The sequence below is a fragment of the Canis lupus genome, chromosome 3 (assembly GCF_003254725.2).
Source record: "Canis lupus dingo isolate Sandy chromosome 3, ASM325472v2, whole genome shotgun sequence".
NCBI lineage: Eukaryota > Metazoa > Chordata > Mammalia > Carnivora > Canidae > Canis > Canis lupus.
The window spans coordinates 58,246,407-58,270,504 of record NC_064245.1 but is presented as its reverse complement, the minus strand read 5'-3'; the positions used below and the strand labels follow the sequence as shown (position 1 = coordinate 58,270,504).

Sequence of the window (24,098 nt, the reverse complement as noted above, 5' to 3'; positions counted from 1 at the left end):
CAGAGGAGGAGGCCCAGCTGGCCCCCTCCGGCCCCCTCCGGCCCCCTCCGCCTCAAGGCCATGGCTTGTAGTGGTGGCTTGCCAGGGCACCGTGGTCCTGAGGCTCTGGGGACAGAGGCTGGACCGGGACAGCCCGGGCTCCCTGAAGACTGTCTCCAGCTCCCCGAAGCCCAAGGCTGCTGGGGGGGCTGGGGACTGGGGGTGGCCCTGTCCCATCCTGACGCTCACCTGAGACCAGTTCCCCACAGCCCAGGTGGCCGGACAGGACACATTTTGGTTGCAAGGGGTTTCGGCAGGAGGCTGGGGCAAGTGTGCGCAGGCAGGTGGCTCCAGGGCGCTCTGCTCATCCAGCCCCACGCTGCGGATGCAGAGCACCGCGCGGCGGGACAGGCCCCCTGGCCCGCAGGAGTGGGAGCACGGCTGCCACTCCCCTGTCCACCACCTGCAGGGCACACAGGCCTCGTCAGCCAGGGCTGGCTGGATGCCCGGGCTCTCAGGCTCCAGGCAGGGCCAGGCCCAAGCCCAGGGGACGATTCCCCAGAGCCCTGAGCCCGGTCGGCAACCTGACCCCCGAGGCCCGGTGGCAGGACATAGCCCCATTTGCTCCTGCCACCCTCGCCGGGGGGAACTGGCAAATCCTGAGCCCTCCCAAAACCCAAACACAGGTGACCAGGCATGTCTTAGGCTGGTGCTGGCTGCCGGGGCGGGGCAGGGGGGGGAGGAAGAACCAGGGTCTGGGCTTCAGCCTTGTACAGAGGCCAGGCCGTGCTCCCTCTGCTCCTCTCACAGGCCCCCAGATGTGGGCTCTGCAGCAAGGCCAGGGACCGGGGAGTCAGGAGCCTGTGCAGGCAGTGGTCAGGGTGGGCTCACCGGGCAGGGCAGGGCTCCTCACTGCACTTCCTCTGGCGGTCATCAGGCCGGCTCAGGGGGTCACAGTGTCGCTCATCCACAGGCCCTGCCTGTTGCTCAGTGCAGTGCACGCTCTGCCTCTGCATACCTGGGGATCACAGGGGCTCAGCCTGGGCCTGGCCCCTACGGTGCCCCCTGCCCAAGCTGCCCTGAGCCTGAAGACAAGGCCACACCCGCTCTGCTAGGGCCTCTCAGAGCAAGGCCTCATCACTCCTTCTCACTGTCCTCCCAGCCTTTGCCTCTGCCCCTGGATGGGAGCAGAGTGTGCAGGCTTGGGGGACAGTCGGGGGGGCGGGGGGGCAGCCCTTGGCATCCTAGCTAGGACGCCTTGGGCAGCTCCCTCAGCCTCTCTGAACCTCAGGGTCTATGTAACAGTAATACCTGCCTGAAAGCCCCCGGGGAAGGAGAACACCATGTGGTCATGCAAATCCAATCCCAGCCTGAGCACCGACCCTTCTAGCAGGGTCCATGCTCAGAAGAGGTGGAGCAAGGAAACTCATCAGATTCCCACCCCCCATGGGACATTCCTCTCCAGCCCCGACCCCCATGCCACCTTTGTCACCGTTCTCATCCCTCTGCCCCCACCTGCCTCTGGGTCTTGGCATGGCTGTCTCCTCACCTTCACCATGCACCCCCACACCGCCTCCAGCAGCAGGACCCCCAGGAACAGGCTCTCCTTTCACCCGTGCTTCCCTCCCATGTCCTATCCGCTCCTCCTTCCCTAACAGAATTCTGGTTCTGTGCAGGGTAATCGTGGGCCCCGCTGAAAACACTCTCCGTTGTAGTTCCCGTGCATTGAGGGACGTCTGGACACGAGTCCCTCCCCTGGGAGCCAGCGCATGCCCCTTCTTCCTGCCTGGACCACAAGAGGCTGGGAGGGGGCCCTGTGGACGGGTGTGAGGGAGACACGTCCCACGTCCCTACGGAAGCGCAGGCCATCCTGCCAGCCTGGCCTCTGTCCCCGGGCCTTCTGACTGCTGGCTGGCTACTTGCAGCTCGAGTTCCTAACCCATCCACCCGTGAAGCCACCACTCTGCTGAAAGGCCATTTCCCCGGAGTCCAGTTCATCCAATAGGTTTTCTTTCACGTGTGTAAATTTAGAGATGCTGATGTGGGACAGGATGCTTTCAACAGCTTTGGGAGATTTCTGCCAAGGTTCAGTGGCTGGTTTTCATCCCCATAGGAGCATTTTCAGGAACATTCAACATCTGTCTGGTTCCTGATGCCGAGCTCCCTGGATGCCGAGGGGCAGTGGGGGCAATGGGCAGGGCTGTGGGGGGTGGGGAAGGTCAGTGAGGTCCCTGCATGTGTCACACGGTTGAGAGAAATGAGTGAACATGGTGAACGGACCCCTAGGCGCAGATGCTGAGGGCTGGGGTGGGGACGAGCTGGCCGTCCTGGCTCTGTCCTCCATGGGGAGGCCCTTCCTGGGGGTAGCATCCAGGGAGCATGAGGCTCTGGGCCTCCCAGGAAGGGCTAGAGGGCTCCAGGAAGGAGGCTCTGGAGCCCTTCTGCAGCAGGTGGAGGGAAGGAGCCCAGGTCAGGGAGGGCTCAGGTCAGCTCCAAGAGTACAAAGGGATCAGGTCCCCAGTGGAGCAGGAGCCGTGTGAAGCTAGCCAGTGCCTCTCCAGGACCAGAGTGCCAACAGCTGAAACATACCGAGCACCCCTGTGTGCCAGGCACTGTGCCGGCCTCATCCCTCTACCAGTGGGGACACAGCCATCAGCAGCACCCCCAGTGGGACTCCAGGACCCAAAGGCCAGCATTCCAAGCTCACGGTGGCCCAGGAATAGGAAAGTGAGTGGAGGCTGAAGCCAGGCATGGCTGCCCCGAGATGATGGCCCCGGTGGGCAGTGGCTGTGCCCTCCCCTCTCCTCACCTGTACCACACGTGACTGTGCATGTGGTCCAGGGCCCATAGTCCCAGAAGAACTCAGGTGGCTGGACCTGGCCCTGACCATCCGCCTCCCTTTGGATGGTGTACTCGTAGCGCACTCCGGGGTTGCTCTCCTGGAACAGCAGCTGGGGCAGGCAGGTGGGGGCCCTGTGAGCACGGGGTGTCCCCTCCAGACACCAGGACTTGCTACCCAGAGGAGCCATCCCAAAGGAGCTGACTCTAGCCCCTGTGGGACCTGGGGCTACACTGTAGGGGAACCCAAGGCAGAGTCCCCGGGGCTCTGTTCTGCTGCGGGGTTTGGGGGTGGGTGTAGGGGTGCACAGGATCCCTCAGGTCCCACTCCTGCTCCTGAGCCCCAGCTGCTCCCCAGCCCGAGCTGCTCCCAAATCCCAGCTGCTCCCCAAACCCCAGTTGCTCCCCAGCCTTAGCTACTCCCCAAAACTGAGCTGCTCCCCGAGCCCCTGCTGCTTCCCAGCCTGAGCCTTGGGAGGCGGGCACCTGAATCCATATGGGCTCGTTGGTGGGCCCTGGGGACGTGAGGTTCTCCCAGTTGCCTGTGCGTGCGTACGTGAAGGTGGTGCCGGCCACCTGGTAGTCCCCATTCCACTGAATGGTCCAGCCCCCATTCAGGAAGTACTTATCAGGGTCCTCACTGCGCAGGGCCAGGAAGTTGGCAGCCTCGGCCATCTCCTCGATGCGGATCTCACGGGCACCGGCTGGGATCAGCCCCACGTCCACGTACCCTATTGGCCAGGGGTTGTTCAGAGTGTGAGGGTGTGGGCTGCCCTCAGCCCCTTCTCTTGTCTCCCCTTCTCCAGGCCGCTGGTGGCAGATTCCATTACCTCAAGATTCCAAGCTCCCCCCAAAGGTGGAGCTTCAATCTGTCCTAGGTCACCTAAATCTCAGAAGGGCTCCTCCTCAGAAGGGCTCAAATCCTGCTGTCGGGACCCACACCTCTTTACCCCTCTCCTAGAGACCTGGCTGGCTCCATGTCATCGGCCTGCACCCTTCCTTTGGGACACCATCCTTGCTGCTGGCCTCTCTCCTTTCACTGACCTTATATGCTTTACACTAGGACACAGGTACTTCTGTCACCCCTGTGTGACAGATGAGGAGACTGAGGCCCAGAGGGATGAGTAACTTGCCCGCCGGCTCTGCTAGGCTACGGATCCAGCTCAGGGGGGCTGAACATCTGGCCCAGCACTCAGGGCCATCCCCCATGGGTCCCTGGACACAGATGCGCCTCCAGGCTTTGAGGACACAGCTCTTTTCTCTGAATGTAACACCTCTCCCACCTCACCTGAGTCTTTCATGATTCAGCTAAACTGCTGCCTCCTATGGGAAGTCCCTGCTGACCTCCCCAGGTCAGTGCTCTCAGCCTGCTGGGCCTCCTACACTAAACCCTTCAGCCGCCGTCCCTCCTCACCTAGCACAGTCAGCCCTCAAGCAACACATGCAAAACAGACACAGAGGTATAGCAGTGGAGCTGGGGGTCTCTGAAGCCTCCCAAGAAGGCAGCCCGAAGCAAGATCAGCCAGGCCGGGGTCCCTGGGGCAGGAGGACACCCCAACACCTGCAAGGACCAGGCAGGGTGGCTCCCCTGCTTCGGATCTTAGCCAGGGTGGGGACCCTGGCGGTCCAGGGCAGGCCCTAGAGGGAGACAGGGAGGGGGAGGGGCCGCCAAGTCAAGAGCACCTCCCACCAGCAGCGCCTCCCCGTACCCAGGCCCTCAGACTCCTCGAAGGTCTCGCTCACGGTGTGGCAGGTGGAGCCATTGCCGTGGCACACGCCACAGCGATCCTCGATGGCACCAGAGTCGATCTCGAAGTCACAACCCACATTCTGGAACACACGGGAGGGAGACCTAGCATCAGCCCCAGCCTCAGGGATCCACCAGAGCAGGGAGAGGAGGGAGGACAGGGCTCCGGGCTCCAGCCAGCCGCCAGCCGCGCCCTCTGACCTCAAGTGAACCCCTCCACCTCCCTGAGCACGGTCCCCCAGCTGTGAGACAGGGAGCCCGGTCTGTGTCACACAGCCAGGTTGACAGGTGGCACAAGGCACCGGAGGGCAAGTTTTACGAAAGGCCACAGCAGGCAGGGGCTCTGCCCAGGGTAGACAGGACTTTCCTGGAAACAGGGATGGATGTCAAAGGCCTGGGCTAGCACCTCCCTGCTGCCCGTCTACACCCCTGGGGGGTCCTAGTGGCAAGGGGGCAGGGAGGAGCGACCTCTGAGGTTGCTGGACAGGAGTACATGTTGCTAACAAACACTGACACAACCTCTGCCAGACCCTGAGCCCTGCGTAACCCTGCAATGACCTCACTGAGCCCTACAACCGGGAGCCGGCCCCGCCTTTCTAAGACAGAGGAAACGGCTGCCGGGGTCACGGAAGCAGTAGGAGGCTGAGCCGTGGGCTGGTTTCTTGGGGGCACTGTGCGGGGGCGGCTGAGGTTCAGAGGCTTGGGCAGTGGGTTGTGGGCCAGGAGGGGTGGGAGGGCCCACGGTGCAGAGGCTGGGGTGTGAGGCTCGCCTGCAAGGAGCTCCAGTGCCAGGAGGGGTGGGCTCTTTGCTGACAGCCTGGGGAGAGGGCTGGGGGGATCTAGGAGGGACCCAGGGGTAGCCAACATGGGAGCCCCTCTTTCTGCTCAGGCGCACCTTGCAGATGCCGTTGATGCAGAGGTCACGGCCAGGCTGGCCCTGGTAGCAGGGGGTGCCGTCGATCACAGCGTCCCGAAGCTTCTCAGCAAAGTACTCATTGGAGGGCCGGCAGTGCAGCTCGCAGGGGTTCGCTGGGGGCCCAAGTGGAGGGGCCGTTAGGGACAACCCAGGCAGGAGTCAGGGAGGTCACAGTAAGACAGCATCCGTTGCACACATCCGTGGCCATGTGACCCAGCTCCGGGGCAGCACATGGGCCGGACCCCTCCCACCCCTGGGCTGCACCCTGGAGAGCTGGTGGGGGCGATGACCCAGGGCCAGGGTGTGGAACCTCGGGCCCCCGGACTCCCCCTGCGGTTCAGTGTCACCATGGGTGGCAGGACTCACCGTCGTTGACCACAGGCACCCACGTGTGCAGCTGGCCCTTGTAGAGCATGGCGTCAAAGTGGCTGCACTGCACATGGCGGAAAGAGGGGTGGCCGGGGGGGCAGGCCTGCAGGTTGCACAGGCGGAAGCGCTTCCGTTCACCCACACAGTACTTGCCCTTGTATTTGGGTCTGTGAGGAGAGCCAGGTGGGGCTGAGTGAGCACACAGTGAGTGCCTACTGTGTACCTCGGTCCAGGAGCAGGCCCTTGGACCATGTGGCAGCTCCTGCAACCTCTAACTGCGGGGAGTCCAACGCCCACCCACCCTCTGGGCTCTGCGCCCACCCTGCAGGGCACCCTTCATCCCTGTCTGAGCTCCAGTTCGCTGGCCTGTAAGACAGGGATGGGGCTTCCCCTTCAGAGGGCTGCTACGACCCTGTGATGAGCCAGGGATGTGGCTGGTGCCCCACAGGTCTGCAGGCTTGTTCCTCACCTAGCCTGGCTGAGAGGCGTGCCCAGAAGCACAGCAGCTGACCCTCACCCTCATCTGGGCCAGGGTGGCAGCCCCCAGCCCAGCCCAGGCACAGGCCCTGGGTGGGGCTGGCTTTGAGTCTCACACTGGCCAGGGCAGCCTCGCGAAGAGGGCTCGTCCCAAGGAGCCAGGTATCTCCTCGGTCTGTACTACTGCTGGCTCAGCATCTCCTGAATCTTCAGATCATCCTTTTTAAGGTGGGGAAACTGAGGCCCAGAGAGGTGAAGCCACTTGCCCCAGGGTACACAACACGCCTTCCAAGCCAACCAGCTCTCCCAGCCATCCCCTCTCATCTCAGACCCATATGTGCGTCCGAGGCCAATAAGTGAGTCCTTACTAAGTGCTTTCTACCTACTAGTTGCAGGTTTTCATGTTTTAGCTCTGCTGGGGGGCCCTGCGGTCACCCCAGAGTCCAGTTTCCCTGGAAATAGAGACCCAAAGGAGAAGTGCAGAGAGGATCTGAACCCTGATCCGTCTAAGGTCCAGAGTCTAAGCTCATTACCCCTGGCCTCTCCTGCCTCCCTCCAGCCAGTTACTGCAATGCTGAGCCTTGGTGTTCCCGTCTGCAGCACGGTCAACACTGGGGACTCTGCTAGCCTCTGGGGTGCCCCTCTGAGTGACCAGGGTGGCCCTGGATATGCTGGGCATGGCTTCTATGGGGACGCTTTGGAGCCCAGGAGGCTGGCACAGAGCCAGGCTCTCCATGGTAGGCTGACTCTGCTCAGGGCACCCAGGCCCACCCATCCCTGCTGCGCCCAGACCCACACTCACACAGGCTGTGTGCACTGCCGCTCAGCACTCTGCACACCCACGCCACAGCTCCGCGAGCAGATGGACCAGGGGCTCCAGCCAGACCAGCCACCATCCACAGCCTCAGGCCGGAAGCCCACAGGAACGCACTCCCCATTCAGACACCACTAAGACAGATGGGGGTAGGGAAATACCACCCAGTCATCCTTGTCCCAGTGGGACTGAGGAGTCAGGAGGCCCCCTCTCAGTCGTCCAAGACTCAGGCCCCACGGTGGAGCAGAGCAGGGAATAAAGGGAGCCCGTGACTTTCTGGTGGGGCCGCTGCACCACCTCCTCTCTGCAGACACGGGGAGGGCTAGAGAGAGTAGGGGAGGCTGGGGGAGGCTGGGGCTCCGCTAGGAGCTTAAGCTGGTCTGAACCCAGGCGGCCTCCAGAGCATGGGCACAACGGGAGCTCAACCTCTCCCCACCCACCTGCCTCCACAGCAGAGGCTGCGGCACCCCTACCTTGCTCTCCCCACACCTGGTTCCATCCACGGCTGCATCCAGCTTGGAGTGACAGGTGGTCCCCACAGAGCACCAGAGAGTGTGGCACACGTTCTACAAGGCGGAAGACATGGGCCATACTCTCACCCCTCCCTGGTGCTTCGGGGAGGGGATGGGAGTGGGGGTTGCAGATGGGACTCCCAGAAGGCCCCTCCCATCTTTTCCCAACTGTGTGGTGCTGGGGGTGCCCAGCCCTGGGGCTTGCTGCTCTGACCTGTCTCCAGGCTCACCTACTCTCAAATCAGCCCTGCCCAGTTGCCTAGAAAGATACCTACCCACCTCGGGCTTGGGGAGTCCATAACAGGACGATGGCCTTCACTTTGGGCAATTTCCCCAGGTCTATGGTCCCCCTCAGGTCTATAATCACACATGTCTATGGTCCCCCCCAGGTCTACGATCTTCCCTAGGTCTACAGTTTCCCCATGTCTAGGGTCCCCTCTGAGTCTATGGTCTCCCCCAAGTCTATATGCAGCGTAGGTTTTGTTTTGTCTCATAACCTGGCCTTGGGAGGTGAGGGGCTCCACCCAGAATTCAGACCTGGGTCTGTGGCCACCCAGCCACAGCTGATCCCACAGCCACGGTGTCTCCCAGTATCCTGTATGGCCAAGCTCAGGCCAGCGGCTGCTGTAGGCTGGGGAGGCAGCCCCCACCCCATGCCCATCCCACACTCACGTCCATGTCTTCACAGAAGGCAGAGTAGGCCCCGTATTGGAGGCGGCACTGGTGGCCCACATCGTAGAGGACCCCGGGGGGCACAGAGGGGAAGTCAATGACATCCTTGGTGGGAGTGTCATCTAAGCACAGGCCCCAACCCCGGCTGCAGGGAAGGGAGGAGGAGAAAAGGGGGCATAAAACACTAAACCTTGCAAGCAAAAGGCAGCCTTCTTGCTTATCCCAGTTCACCCTCCAACCCCCAACCTAGCATCTGGGGCCCTCTCACTCTCCCCTTCACCTCCAGGCACTCTAGCTCACTAAACAACTCACCCCCCTCCTGGGGCCACACATTTGCATAAGCTGCTGGCTCCACCTGCAGTGCTCTGCACACACTACCATGAACTCTGCCCCAGAGACCCATCCCAAGGGCACCGCCAGGGAAGCCTCCCCTATGCCCAGCCCTCCCCTGGCCCTGCTGCTCTGAGTTCCTGCAGCCTCCACCCCCGCCCCAGATCTGGAGAGCATCACTTCACAGCTGATACAGCAGTGTGCCTCTGTGGGCCCCACCCTAGGCTGAGATCTGGGGTCTCTGTGGGGGACACGCTGGGCCAGGGACATGCTGGGCTGGGGATAGCGCTGCCACCCTATCACTTCCTCATTCACTCCTGTCTGCCCTCTGCCAGCCTTCCCTGGCAGTGCAGGGGACCCAGGCTGCCCAGACGCCACAGCAGCAGGCAGGGAACACGGATGCAGGAGGGCCCTGGGGAGGGCATCCCAGGCTGGGCTTGGCCCTTCTCTGCCAGCGCATCTGTCCATGGGCCCTTTGTGCACAGCTGTGGCCTCTGGGGGCCAGTGTCTATCCCAACACCATTGCCAGGCCCTGCACATTGACCAACCAGCCCAGGGCTCACTGCTGTCCTGCAGGGGTCAGACAAGTGTCTAGGGACCTCCCTTAGGGCAGCAATGGCTGGTGAGAGCTGAGATTGGGGGTGATGGGTAGTTGGCCCAGGCAGCAAGGAGAGGGTGGGGAGAAACCCTCCAGTTTTCCAGGCTGGGGTGCTAGAGGGTGGCTGGTACAAGGTTGGGGGCCAGATGAGCAGAGGGTCAGAAGGACAGAGGTGATGGGCACTGGGCTCTGACAGGAAGGGACAGAGGACACACCACAAGACAGACTGGAAGAAGACAGAGTAGGCCACCACATCAGTCAGGGCGGGAGGTAGGGGGCAACGCTGGGGGCAGTCAGCCTCTGAGGGAGGCTGTGGGGCCCAGGGTGGGGTGGATGGTCTGTGGGGTTGCCTAGGGCCACTTGCCCCACCCAGAGCTGCAGGGAACACAGCCTCTGAGACTAGACTCCTGCTGAGGGCCCTGGGGACCCCTCTGCCCAAATCACCCCGACCACCTATGCTGGTGGAAACCAGACCCCCTAAAGCGGGTGTCAGCAAATGAGCAGCTCTGGGACCCATCCTTTTGCCCCAGATGACATGGGCCAGGTCCTTGGTTGCTCCTCAACCACCTGGGAGGAAGACCCTATGCCTCTCCCTGCACACGCAGGCCTGAGGCAGGACACCCCTTGCCCTGGGTCCCACCAGCGAACACTAATGGTTGGGATCTAATGCCAGACTCAGGCTGCTGGGGGCCCCGCATATCCCTTGCTGGGTGGCCCCAGTGAAGGCCCGTCCATCTACAGACCTGACCTCAATACTTCACCCCAGTGTAAGTTCAAAAGCACAGCAGCTGAGTCCTGGCAGAAAGGCGCCTGCTGATGGCTGGCCTGGCCCTTGGGGCCAAGTGTCAGCTGGGGTGAGGATGGGGGGCAGGGTCAGCCCAACCCTGGGGCTCCTTCTGTCCTGCAATTCAAGACAGGGGCTGGGGAGGCTCGCCCACCCCTCTGCCTCAGACCCCGCCTGGGGGCTCCTCCAACTTGGGGTCTGATGGCCTCTTCTGGCTTTGTCTCCTGGCTGGAACTTGCCATGTGTCATGTCCTGTGGGCCGGGCAGTTGGAGTGACAGAAGCCTCTCTGGTCCATCCTATATGTGTGTGACAGGTTGGGGGTATGGGGGGAGGGGTCCTCCAGACCTCCCACCAGAATCAGGGCCATATTCAGGCCCACGTGCTGATGGAACGTCAGCATCCGAGTTCTAGTCTCTGCCTCCGTGCGGCCCTGGGCCATCCCTCCTGCTTCTGAGGACTTAACTACCAGAGGCTGAGGAGCCTGAGGGAACCCAAGCTTGGAGGTATAAATAGCAGCACGTACTTGGGAAAGGCCCTTCCTTCCTGTGGCTGGCTCACTGCCGGGCTCCTCACCCCGCTGACACACACCAGAGCTGCGTGCAGGGCAAGCGAGGTGGCCCGGGAGCGCTCCTGAGCCTCCCCCAAGGCCAGGGAATACCAGCTGACCCCAGTGGGCACCGTCTATGCGTCCTGTTCATCCTGCTCCGACCCAGTGGGGAGACGGAGGGTGAGGCGCCGGAGGACAGGCTGGCACCCCCACCCTGCAGCCTGAGTGTGACCCCCAGAACCCTCCGCTGCAGGCTGGCTCTCTCTGACCTTTGCCCCCACACGGCCCGTCTCAGGGCCCAGGCTCCCAAGGCCCCGGCTGGCTCAGGCTCCAGCCTGCTCTTCCCACCCTCGCCCTAGGCCCCGAGCCAAGTCCCTCGTGCATTCCAGCCACTGAAACAGCACAGAGACCCTGTGTGTGTGTCTGTCACGGAGGCAGCAGGGTGCGGGGCAGCTCCCTGGGTGGGGACAGCTGGGAACAGGTCCCGGGGGTGTTGGGGCAGATCATCTTCCAACCCAGTCCCTTCCTCTCTGCCCCCATCTGGGGCAGGAGACACGCCCTGGGGATTCTTTTCAGGCCCACTTTACATGCCCAGGCTACGGCCCTGGTTCAGGTCTGTTTCATCTGTGGCTCAGTAGCGATAACAGGCACACAGCTCTGAATGTGAACCATTCCATCAGCGATATACTGAACCCGGACAGCCACCCGTGAGGCAGGCCCGTCAGGAGCCCCGTGGGACGTGTCTGCCAACACAGGCAAAAGCCAAGCAGAGTCCAGGCCTTAACTATCACCCGCAACTCATCTCTTCCCCTGCCCCCCTGCCCCCTGCCATCCCTCCACTGTCAGAGGCCAGAGCTGCTGCTCACACCCACAGTGACGCACCCGTGTCCCCACTTACACCCCGCAGTAAGGGACTTCTAGAAGACCCATGGCAGATGAACTCCCCACCTGCTCAGAATCCCCCTAGGATGACAGGAAAAGAACAGGGCATAAGTCCTCAGGGATAAGGAACCAGGGGGAGGTGATGGCAGACAAAAAGTCAGCAAAACCCCAGGAGCTGGGAAGCAGATGGTCAACCAGTGGCAAACCTGGTCAGAGCAGCGAGAGCTGAAAGCCATGTCCTACATGGAAGAACCACCCAGAAGCAGAGCCTGAGAAAGGCTCAGGCTCCAGTCCCAGGGAGCCATGGAGGCCAGGGCTCCAGTGGGATGGAGGACCAGAGGCATCAGCTCCCACATTCGCTCCCCATTCTGTGTGGCCAGGTGATGACCACCTCCCTGCCTGCAGAGAGCCAAGGGTCACTCCTGAAGAGGGTGAACAAAAGGATCTGGCCCCCGAAGACCTACGGAAGGATCTATAGAGAAGGGAAAAATGTAAGTCTCCACAGGGAAGGGTGGAGATCGCCAAGCCGCTTCCACACGCAGGTGCCATAATGCCTAACACCTCCCAGGACAACAGGAGAGTTCCTCTCTGGGGAAATGGAACCACACCAGAAATGAGCCTCGTGCAGATATCTGAACACCTCCCAGAGATACAGCCCCTCCCCAAAAGCCTGCCTGCTTCACAAGCCTCCCAACTCCCAGGCACCCCAACGTGAAGTATTTTTTTTTAATTAAGGAAAAAAAATTTTAATTAAAAAAAATAATAAAATTGAGGAAAGGGAGCACGTAGGTAGCTCAGTCATTTAACTATCTGCCATCAGCTCAGGTCATGATCTCAGGGTTCTGGGATCTAGTCCTGCATCAGGACTTCTCCCTTTGCCTATGTCTCTGCTTCTCTCTGTGTATCTCTCATGAATAAATAAATAAAATTTAAAAAATAATAAAACAGATAAATAGGGGCACCTGGGTGGCTCAGTCCATTAAGTGTGTGCCTTTGGTTTGGATCATGATCTGGGGGTCCTGGGATGGAGCCTCACATTGGGCTCCCTGCTCAGCGGGGAGCCTGCTTCTTCCTTTGCTTATGTCTCTGCTTCTCTCTATCTCTCAAGAAGAAATAAATAAAATCTTTAAAAAAAATCAGAAAGAAATAGAAAATTTAAACAGATCAATTACCAGGAATGAAATAGAATCAATAATCAAAAACTCCCAACAAAAAAAAAGTTCAGGACCAGATGGCTTCACAGGTGGATTCTGCCAAACTTTTAAAGAAGAGTCAATACCTACTCTTCTCAAACTCTTTCAAAAAAGAGAAAAGGAAGGAAACTTCCAAATTCATTCCGTGAGGTATTACCTGATACCGAAACCAGACAAAGACCTCACTAAACAAAATAATTACAGGCCAATAACCCTGATGAACACAGATACATAAATTCTCAATAAAATACCACTAAACCAGATCTGACAATATATTATAAAATAACTCACCAAGATCAAGTGGGATTTATTCCTGGGTTGCAAGGTTCATAAATCATTCAAGACAATACATCACATAAGAGAAAGGATAAAAACCATATGATCCTTCCAAAAGACATAGAAAAACCATTTGACAAAGTACCACATCTACTCATGATAAAAAGCCTTAACAAAGTAGGTTTTGATTAGCGGGGATATACCTCAACATAATAAAGTCCACATATGAAAAATCCACAGCCAACATCATACTTAATGATAAAACACTGAGAACTTTTCCTCTAAGATCAGGAAAAAAGACAAAAATGTCCACTCTCACCACTTTTACAAAACATAGTTACTGGAAGTACTAGCCATAGCAATCAGACAAGAAAAAGAAATAAAAGGCATCCCAATAGGCAAGCAAGAAGTAAAACCTTCACTATTTGCAGATGACACGATACTATATAGAGAAAACCCTCAAGACTCCACCAAAAAACTATGAAAACTGATAAATGTATTCAGTAAATCTAATGACACAAAATCAAGATACATAAATCCACTGTATTTCTATACACTAATAGTGAAGCAGCAAAAGAGAAACTAAGAAAACAATCCGATTTACAATTACACCAAAACTGATAAAGTACCTGGGAATAAACTTAACCAAGGAGGAAAAAGACCTGTACTCTGAAAACTATAAAATACTGATGGAAAAAAATTTGAAGAGGACACAAGGAAATACTCCATACTCATGGATTAGAGCAAAAATTATTGAAATGTCCACAGTATCCAAAGCAATCTACAGATTTAATGCAATGCCTATCAAAACACCAACAGCATTTTCCACAGAGTTAGAACAATTTGCAGGGAACCACAAAAGACCCCAAATAGCCAAAGCAATCTTGAGAAAGCTGGAGGCATCACAATTCCAGATTTCAAAATATACTACAAAGCTGTAGGAATAAAAAAAAATATGGTACTGGCACAAAAACAGACATGCAGATCAACGGAATAGGATAGAAAGTCCAGAAACAAGCCCATAATTATATGATCAATTAATCTTCGACAAAGGAGGCAAGAATATGCAATGGGAAAAAGACAGTTTCTTCTGTCTTCAACAAGTGGTGCTGGGAAAACTGTACAGCCACATGCAGAATGAAACTGGACCACTTTCTTACACCATACATAAGCATAAACTAAAAATGGACTAAGGACCTAAACATGAGACCTGAAACTATAAAAATCCAAGAGAGCACAGCCAGTAATTTCTCTGACATCAGCTGTAACAACTTTTCTCTAGCTATGTCTCCTGTGGTAAGAGGAACAAACGCAAAAATCATCTATTGGGACTATATCAAAATAAAAAGCTTCTTGGGATGCCTGGGTGGTTCAGCAGTTGAGTGTCTGCCTTCGGCTCAGGGCATGATCCTGGAGCCCCAGGATCGAGTCCCACATCAGGCTCCCTGCATGGAGCCTGCCTCTCCCTCTGCCTGTGTCTCTGCCTCTCTCTCTCTGTCTCTCATGAATAAATAAATAAAATCTTTTTTTAAAAAGCTTCTGCACAGCAAAGGAAGTAATCAACAAAACTAAAAGGCAGCCTATGGAATGGGAGAAGATATTTACAAACAATACATCCAGTAAAGGGTTAGTAACCAAAATATATAAAGAGCTGATACAACTCAACACCCAAAACAAATAATCCAACTAAAAACAGGGGGAAGACAGAACAAACATTTCTCCAGACAAGACACGCAGATGGCCAACAGACACATGAAAAAATTCTCAACATCACTGATCATCAGGGAAACAGAAATCAAAACAACGAGATACCACTTCACACCTGTCAGAATGGCTAAAATTAACAAGACCGGAAACAATACGTTGGTGAGGATGTGAAGAAAGGGGAATCTTCTTATACCATTGGTGGAAATGCAAGCTGGTGCAGTCATTCTGGAAAACACTGTGGAGGTTCCTCAAAAAATTAAAAATAGAACTACCTTATGATCCAGTAATTGCACTACTAGGTATCAGCCAAAGCATACAAAACTACTAATTTGAATGAGTCCATGCACTCCAATGTGTATAGCAGCATTATTTACAATAGCCAAGATATGGAAGCAGTCCCAGGGTCCATGGATTGATGAAAGGATAAAGAAGATGTGGTGTATACACAATGAAATATCACTCAGCCATCAGAAAGAATGACATCTCGCCATTTGCAACGGCGTGGATGGAGCTAGAGGGTGTTATGCTACACGAAATAAGTCAGAGAAAGACAAACAACATATGATTTCACTCACATGTGGAATTTAAGAAACAAAACAGATGAACAAAAGGGAAAAAAAGAGGGTGGGGCAAACCAAGAAACAGACTCTTAACTCTAGAGAACACATTCTAGTCACCAGCAGCGAGGTGGGGGGTTGGGGGAACAGGTGATGGGGATGGAGGAGGGCACCTGTCACAATGAACACTTGGCAGTGTAGGCAAGTACTGAATCACTGAATTGTACACCTGAAATTAATATTACGCTGTATGTCAACTCTACGGGAATCAACATAAAACAATCAAAAAAAGAAAAATGCCCCCCAAGTACCCTCCGAAACAAAGACAGATCAAGGCATGCAATTGCAAAATTTCCAATCACCAAAAGAGAAAAGAGAAAGAAAAGTTTGCAGATGTTGCAGGAAGGCTTGGGAATGAGACTGTAATGGGACTTCTCAGGGGCAATGTTAGCAGCTAGCGGAAGATGGGGAAAAGCCTTTGAAACACTGCGGGTGACTTCTGGCTGGAAGGTGATATCAAATCAAACTACCCATCAGGTGTGAGGGCAGAAAAAGATGCTTTTGAACAAGCTAACCCCTTACCTCCCTGCACCTTTTCTCAGAAAGCTACTCGAGGATGTGCTCCACCAAAACAGAGCAGCACCCCACCCCACCCCAGGATTGGTAGCGGACCATCCCTTAGGCAATGTTAGCACAGCTCTAGAAAGTACCCAGTCTACACTGCAACAGGGTGCAGAGGCCACACTGTCCGCTGGAACCAAAACTCGCTTCAAATGGGGAAAGAAGGGGCACGTGGGTGGCTGAGTGGTTGAGCATCTGCCTTTGGCTCAGGTCATGATCCCAGAGTCCCGGGATGGAGTCCCACACCGGGCTCCCTGCATGGAGCCTGCTTCTCCCTCTGCCTGTGTCTCTGCCTCTCTCTCTCTCTCTGTGTCTCTTATGAATAAATAAATAAAATCTTTAAAAAAAAAAACGTGGAAAGAAGGCAATGATATGTCGAGAAACACGAGGAGCCCAGAAGCTGCATCTGCCCTTCCTTATTGGCATCACTTCCCCGTCTCAGCCAAGCACACGCTGGAAGAGAGGAGGCAGAGGGGATGTGGTGCAGCCCCCAGACCCTTTCCCTTCAGACTTCTTGGCTGGCAAGCCGAGGGCCGGAGTGTTGGCAGAAGGCACACATATCAGGAAGTGGAATAAAACCCATCCAGTTACTTTTGTGCAGATATCCACTGTTCACGGGAGCTATGAATATGCACTGCGGCACTTTAGTGATTCACATAGGAGGTCACCGCTCTCATATTTGCACTTATAACCAGCGCAGCACAAAATAAAATCAGTGGTAAAATTTGTGCTGATAATTTAAATGTTTCTTTGCTTAGAACATTTAATAGCAAAGAAAAAACACCGTAGCAAATCAAAAGGATGTGAAAGAAAGGGAAAGCTTTAGTGTCAGCATCATTGATGGTGCTTTTCCCTGGACTCTGCTGGTCAAGCGGCCAGTCCTGTGCCCTGTCTGCTCTCCTTCCCATCCCAAACCCAAGGTTCGCATCTCCATCGGACCCATGGCCCCCGCAACCCCACTCTTTCCCTTTCTCCCGACAGGTGTCAGCTCCTTTGTGTCCCAGCCACCTCCCACTCCATAGGAACACCACTCCTCTCCTTTCTGCATATGTGTCCGCTCCCGCTGTCAGAGACACAGCTCAGGTGGTCTCTCTTTCCAGCCCAGTGGGACTGGCCTCTCCTCCACCTGCTGCCCTCAGTGCTTCCCTCCACCTGCTGACCACCCCCACCTGCTGACCACCCCCACCCGCTGGCCCCAGCTCCACCTGCTGACCACCTCTACCCACTGACCCCAGCTCTACCTGCTGACCACCCCCACCCGCTGGCCCCCAGCTCCACCTGCTGACCACCCCCACCCACAGGCCCCCAGCTCCACTTGCTGACCACCCCCACCTGTTGGCCCCCAACTCCACCTGCAATACCTCCCTCCACCTGCTGAACACTCCCAACTGCTGACCACCCTCACCCAGTGGCCCCCGGCTCCACCTGCTGACCATCCCCCCACTAGCCCCCAGCTCCACCTGCTGACCACCCCCACCCACTGGCCCCCAGCTCCACCTGCTGACCACCCCCACCTGTTGGCCCCCAACTCCACCTGCAGTACCCATGCTTCCCTTCACCTCACCCCAGAATGCCAGCCCAGCACACCCTCCCACCCGGGGTGGGCCTTACTCCAGGAACCTGGTGATGTACTCTCGGCTGCAACGGGACCAGGTGAGGGGGACAGTGTCGTACAGGAGCTGTGGAGACATGATGAAAGGCCGTTTCGCAATGGGCTCGCAGTCATTGCCGCTTCCGTCATGCTGAATGCCAAAGCTGCGTGAGAGCACAGGCCCCAGGGGCGAGTGAGCCGAGGGAAGCCGCCAGCCCGCCCCTTCCCGCAGGCCTGCTGGCACGAATCCACCAAACCCTCAAACTGCTGTGTGGCCACAGGAAGGCTGAGCCCTCTGGAAGCCTCCGCCTCCCTGACCTAAGATGTGTTGGGACCTCTGTACTCCCTGGGCCCTCCTCCAGGGACAGGTTGCTCGAGCCTGATGAGCACCTACAGGGGTGAGCCAGGTGGCACAGTGGGGACCGCAGCCCCTGCACCCTCCGTGGCCCCTAGAACAGCCTGACGGGTCCTCAGCCTGAGGCTATGCACTGCAGTGAGGGGCATCTGAGCCGCCCTGTCATAGAAAAGTTCTCAAGAGGGCATCCTCGGGAAGGAGACAAGAAATGCTATTTACTCAGCACGTATAACGTGCTGGGCGCCGTGCTGTGCACTCACAGAAACCCCATCTTGCTCAGTCCTCAGAACTGCCCAGGGGGGCTCAGAGAGGCGCAGGGAACATAGCCCAGGAATGGCAGATGTGGGGCAGAGTGCTCATTCCACCACCACGGTGGCTTGCCTGCATGAGCCCAAGCCCCTGAAAGCAGACCTGCCTGTGGCGCACCGGCATCGGTTCCTGACCGTCTGAACAGCCTGGGCATAGCCAGCCAAGGGCATGGGCCACACGGAGACCCAGGAGCCATCACTGAATCCAAGCCCCTGCTCACCGGGGAGCAGAGGTCCAGAGAGGACAGAGCACTGGGCTGGGGTCACAGAGCAGTTGGGAATTCAGGTGTGCCGGGACCAAGGGTCAACATGCAAGCACGAGAACAGTGTGCAGGGGCAGCTGATGCCCTGTGCTGATGACTCTGGCCAGCTCAACGCCACTAGAAATGAGACTCTGAGCCAGCCCCAGAGGTACCGGGCCGGCCTCTTCCCCACCGGACAGAGAGCAGCCCGGCTGTGTGGTGGGGACAGTGCAGGCACAGCGCATGGCCAGGTGGGGGGGCGGGCTGCCTTCCTCTGCCCGCTGCCCGCTGCCCCCGAGTGGAGAGGTGAAGCTGGCATGCCAGAGCGGCTGTGGCAGCGGGAGGAGTACCTGTGTCCAAGCTCGTGGGCCACGGTGAAGGCCAGGGGCAGGCCCGTGTCCTCGTTGATGTTACAGCTGCGGTGTGGCTGGCACATGCCCGCCACGTGGGACAGGCCCAAGGTCTCGCAGGGCCGGTTCATGGCTGCACACAGGTCCTTCCTACGTGGGCAGAGAGCAGCCCTCAGCCCAGCGCCAGGCCCACCTGAGCAGAGAGGCCCCAGAGCAGGAGGGCATGAGGACAGCAGCCCCCCTCCCACCCAGACATACTGCTAGCACAGCTGCACCTGGGAGGCGGTGCCCTCCTGCACATGGGACACCTGCTGGGGCCGGGGGTGGGGTGGGGACAGACCTGAGCACAGTTGTGGTTACTGCCCCAGTGAGGGGGCTGCGCGGAGCCTTTGGGGCCCTGGGTAGCTCAGCTGGCTGAGTGTCTGGGTCTTGGTTTCAGCTCAGGTCATGATCTCAGGATGGTGAGATCAAGCCCCATGTTAGGCTTCACGCTGGGGGAATCTGTTTGGGATCCTCTCTCTCCCTCTCTCTTTGCACCACCCCTCACCAGCTCTAAAATAAATAAATACATCTTTAAAGAAAAAAAACCACCTCCAAACAGATCTGCAGTTGTCCAAGGTGGGGCAAGGATGGGGCCGGGGCCGAGGAGGGCGGCTTTGGCTGTGAGACTACAGCCTGAGAGCTCCTTCTAATGGGCCTGCCCTGGATCCAGCCCGCAGGGTAGATGCCGGGACTCACACGTGTGACAAACGTGCATGAAGCACACATATACACAAACCCAGCTGGACAAACCCAACCCGGGGAAACCCGTGCCCGTGCCCTGGTCAGAGTGTTGCACTCTATGATGTCCAGCACGAGCCCTGGGAAGGATGGGCGAAGGCGTGCCTGTGGTTTCTGAGGGTTCTAGGAGAATCCATGACTATTTCAACAAGATCTCCCCGAGTGCTGAGGAATCCAGTCTCCAGCCAAAGCCAGTAAACTGCCCCCACACAGCGCCTTGGGGGCCGGCTGCTCCGTCCTGAGGCTCAGGGAGCTCCCACTCCGGCCTGGGCCCCACACCCCCTGGGCCCTGCACCCCCGCGGCTGGTGACACCTGGTGAGCAGGATGGCGGTGTCGTGGTGCAGTGGGTGGGCGTCCCCCTTCATGTTGATGCTCTTCTGCCACTTGCAGAAGCTCCGCAGAGTATTGTCTGCATGGTGGGTGATCTTCAGGTCATCCTGGGGGCAGAGAGAACAACCACAGCCAGGCTCGTGGCCCCGGTCCAGCCTCCAGTCTGACCACCCCCCCGCCTGACAGGCACATCCTGGGAGCACCTGAGAGAGGGCCAGCCGGGGCCTGGGGGTGGGAGGGGCACAGCTCGGGCCAAGGAGGCTCGCTGTGCCCTACCATACAGGGCAGCTCAGGTGATGGGGATGGGGCGGCTCTGGCAGTCAATGCCCATCCCGAGACAGCCTGGGGCCATGCGACCTCTCACCTCCTCATCCTCTAGCAGGACCAGGCGCACGATGGTGATGTGGATGGGGTTCCCAATGCTGGGGTCGTGAAACAGGCCGGCCACCTGCCCGAGAGATGGGGTTAGGCTGTTGCCCTGGACAGAGAAGGTCTGGACAGCCAGCACTGACCCATGCAAAGGCATGCACACCCCTGCTCACACACAGGGGGCTCACCTAGCGCATGTGGGCTGCACTCAGGACGTGCACAGGCACACACACACATGAACGTCCTCACCCCTGCATGCAGGCTTCCCCAAACGGGCGACAACAGAGTCTGCACGTAAGGCTTTCCCAGCCTGAGCACCAGCTTGGGATCTGCTTCCCCGACTCATTCTTCCAAACGCTGGCCTCTCAGCCCTCCCAGGGCCCTGCTTTGTCTACTGTCTTGGCCTGGGACAGCCTGCAGCCCCCTCATGCCTGGGGGATGCCAAGACCAGCACCCCAGGGCTGAGTCCTCCCATGGGGCTGGAGACCTGGGCAGAGCCTAGAGAGGCATGAGGGCAGGCACGGGCCCCCAGGGTCTCCCCTCTGCCCTGCTAGCCCTGGGGCGAAGGTGCCAGGTGTGCACATCTCTCCAGGGTATCATGGCTCCATAGGGGTGCCCCACTCAGTCCCAAGAGAGAAGGCCACCCCAAAGATGGCAGGTGCATCAATATGTGGGGGAGTGAGCAGAGAAAGCCATCTTCTCTTTGAGAGTGCCCTGAGAACAAGAGAGAGGCCAGTCCACGGGTGGGGTCAGGTGGCAGGTTCCTGGCAGGACAGGCAGTCATGGGTTTGCTTCTAGCAAGTCCACCAAGAAAAATAATATCTAAACGGGAATGGATAAGACACACACCAGCAAGAGGGCACCAACAGGGAGGAGCTGCACTTTGAGAAGCAAGGTCAGGAGCCTGGGGGCCCCCGTGTGCCGCCGCCTCCCCCCCATCAAGCAGGCCTGCCTCCTCGAGGTGCCCAACATCCCCATCTGGGCAGCCCTGGGGGTCTCCCGGCAGTGTCCCCATGCACCCTGCCCACCTACAGCTTTGCAGCACCTGCCACTGAAACACAAGCCAATCACACTGCACCCTTGCTTCAAACGGTAAGCGGGTCTTCCCATCCACAAGGTGAAGACAAAGTCCCAGTCCTGACCCCACGATGACCACCTCTGCTGTCCTCACTCCCTGGTTCCTCTGGCTCACTCTCAGAATCCCTTGAGCCTCTGTACTGCAGGGCCTTTGCAGATGCTGTGCCCTCAGCCTGGAATACTCTTCTTCTCATCTTTGCTCAGTCACATCCTGCCCTCTCTCCAGCTCTCAGCCCTCCAGCATATGCCCTGGGGGGCCCTCCTTCCACCCGAAACCCCCAAAGCACCACAAATCTGTCCTTCCTAGCAGCCCCTCTGCTGACCTGTGTGCTCCTGAGGACGACGGTTTCATTACTGTCACACGCAGGCCATGTCTGGGGGCTCCCTCTGACAGCCCAGCAACACATCTAGTACCCGGCACATGATGGGCACTCAAGAACTATCTGCTGAATGAATCCATTTGGGGGACTTGCCACGTATCGTCAATGGATCGTCTCATTTTAAAGTAGCGGAAAATGAGAGTTGGATTAAGAGAATAAGTCTTTCCTAGACTACGGACAGGTGCATTTGGCAGGAGGTCCCAGCAAAGTGGCTCTGGGGGTAGGGAGTGCCTGAGTATCTGCTGACACCTGTCCCGACAACTGGCCCCCCGTACCCTGACTTAGGGCCGGGGGCAGCTCCAGCCACACCAAGTCCCTCCCTTAGCACGTATAACACCCCTGCCCCCAAGAAGTACAGAGACCAAGCAGACCCTGGGAGGCTCTGGAGGGAGGCAGAGTCCTCACTGGTTGACCTGCTCGCTCAACCGGAGGGTGCCTGTCAGTGGCCTGAGGTCCGTGTGGGGGTCACCACTGGATAAACGATCCCCAGGAAGCCCAGCTCTGTTCTGCCACAGGCCCAGACAGCAGCCTGGGTGTGCAACATTGTGAAAGATCTGGGGGTGACAGGTGACCACCAGCTTCCAGCAGGCGGACAGTACAACACGAGCCACTCAGAAAGGGCCAGTGACCTGAGACAGCATACACAGGATGAGAGGTGCAAACCGGGCAGGTGGGGAACCTGTCTTGTGATGCCTAGTGGACACCCCCGAGCTCCCAGGCACAGATAGGGTCTGGCCCAGAGAGGACACTGCAAACGGGCCTGTCAGAGGCCCCAGCAGAGGGAGGCTGCCCTGCAGGTGGCTGTGGGGCTAGAGGGCAGGTGCTGTAGCAGCCACCCCAGTAGCATCAGACACAAGCCAAGCCCAACAGGAATAGTCCTTGTACTGGCCATCCTACCTGCAACATCTCGATTGATTGTCCTACTTCTAAGGTGAGTGTAAGCGTCCCCATTTATTATGCATCCCCCTCTGTTGCTGAGGCTCCAAGAGACAGTTAATTTGGGACCAGAACCAGGTTTGACCCAAAGCCCCTGCTCTTCCTTTCTACATTGGGAAAATACCTTCTGTTTAGTTTTAGGAATTCTCAGTGCTTATTAGCTCTGAAGGCTCTGACAAGTCCTGCAGTAAACAAGTCTGTTCTTTTTTGTTAAACCCTTGTTGCCAAACTTCTTCAACGGTAGCATCTTTTTTCACAGAATATTTTTTAGCATCCCTTGGAACAAGTCCTCCCTGGAACCTTCTTGGAGAAACGTTACAACAAGGCAGAGTTTCCCAAGCAAGGGATCCTGTTCTTGCCCATCCATCACCTAATCCTGGGTGGAGCCGGCACTCAGCACATCGGTGTTAAGTGAACAAGCATTTGCTCCAGAGGGACAAAGGGGGTAAGCTCTCCCAGCTCCACTGTCCATCCCCCACCGTTCTAGCAGGCTCTGGCCACCACTGCTCCCTGGCTGCCTGCCTTGGGGCAGAGAAGACCAAGTGGGCTTTGGAGGCAGACAGATCTAAGCTCCAGCCCCAGCTTTGCCACTAACCTGCTGTGTGACCATGAACAAATCCCCGGGCCTCTCTGAACCTCTGTTCCCTCCTCTAGAAAATGAGGGTGAGGCTGAGGCAAGGCAGTAGTAACTGGGGACACTGGACAAGCAGGTCCTTCTCAGAGGCTGTCCACATGCCACCCTTTGTCCCTGCCCCCTCCCCCTCCCCACCGCCTCCCCAGGTATCTGGCACTGGCTTACAGGTAGCCCCACTCTGTGCTGACCAATACTGGACTTGCCAGCTTGGGAAAGCCAGATATAGTCCAGAGTCAGGGAACAAGCGTGCCAGACCACTCCTCAAGGATGGGGCTCACAAGGTGAATACATGGGTCCTGGGCATCTGGACAGGAAGGCAGGTAGAGGCCAGGCCCTGGGCTCATTGACTGACCCCTGACCCAGCTTGGCTCTGGCCAAGCTCCCTGGCCTCTATCAGGCTGAGCCCTGAGAAGAGAGGACGACGACCTTGTGGCCTGGGAACCTGGCCTTGCTCATCCTCCCCCAGAGGGGCCAGGCCCTGCTGTCCGGCAATGGTCTCCCCAAGCCCTGGCCTTTAGTGGTTCCCCTCGCTGGGCAGACAAGGTCACACTGAGGCTTGGCTGGGCCTTTGAGGTCTCAAGTCCCAGATAGGAGGCTGTGGCTTTTATTCCATGAGGAGCAAGGAGCCTGACAAGGGTGGTTACTGTCGGGCAGGAGGCTGGCCCAGAGCAGAGCTTGCTGATGAGGTTGTGGGAGTGCAGGGGGCATGGGCAGAGACCCCTCCTGTCCTGAGCCCTCATCACAGCTGGATGACCTCTGGGGGCACTTCTCCCAGAGCTGGGGGAGGGGAGGGGCAGGCAGGGGCAAGCATCACAGGCTCTGGCCCTGGCACAGCCCTGAGACGCAGCCCTCCAAAGCACACACCCTCACTCACCCAGGAGGGTGGGGCTGTGCAGTGGCCAGGCCCAGATTCTTCCTCTCACGG

At 57.6% G+C, this 24,098-nt stretch overlaps 1 protein-coding gene across 1 annotated transcript in view; it reads right to left on the bottom strand.

The window, feature by feature from the left end:
* The window catches only part of ADAMTS7 (ADAM metallopeptidase with thrombospondin type 1 motif 7), a 39,395-nt gene that overhangs the window by 6,424 nt on the left and 8,873 nt on the right, over positions 1-24,098 (bottom strand). The window contains exons 5-18 of the mRNA XM_035714107.1: positions 20,142-20,225; positions 19,760-19,884; positions 18,667-18,816; positions 17,432-17,575; positions 8,325-8,469; positions 7,614-7,706; positions 7,129-7,274; positions 5,847-6,016; positions 5,460-5,593; positions 4,527-4,647; positions 3,304-3,548; positions 2,789-2,930; positions 871-997; positions 229-442 (exon numbers count right to left, since the gene is read on the bottom strand). Coding sequence (XP_035570000.1) covers positions 229-442; positions 871-997; positions 2,789-2,930; positions 3,304-3,548; positions 4,527-4,647; positions 5,460-5,593; positions 5,847-6,016; positions 7,129-7,274; positions 7,614-7,706; positions 8,325-8,469; positions 17,432-17,575; positions 18,667-18,816; positions 19,760-19,884; positions 20,142-20,225 — 2,040 coding nt within the window. The remainder of the gene's footprint in view (positions 1-228; positions 443-870; positions 998-2,788; positions 2,931-3,303; positions 3,549-4,526; positions 4,648-5,459; positions 5,594-5,846; positions 6,017-7,128; positions 7,275-7,613; positions 7,707-8,324; positions 8,470-17,431; positions 17,576-18,666; positions 18,817-19,759; positions 19,885-20,141; positions 20,226-24,098) is intronic.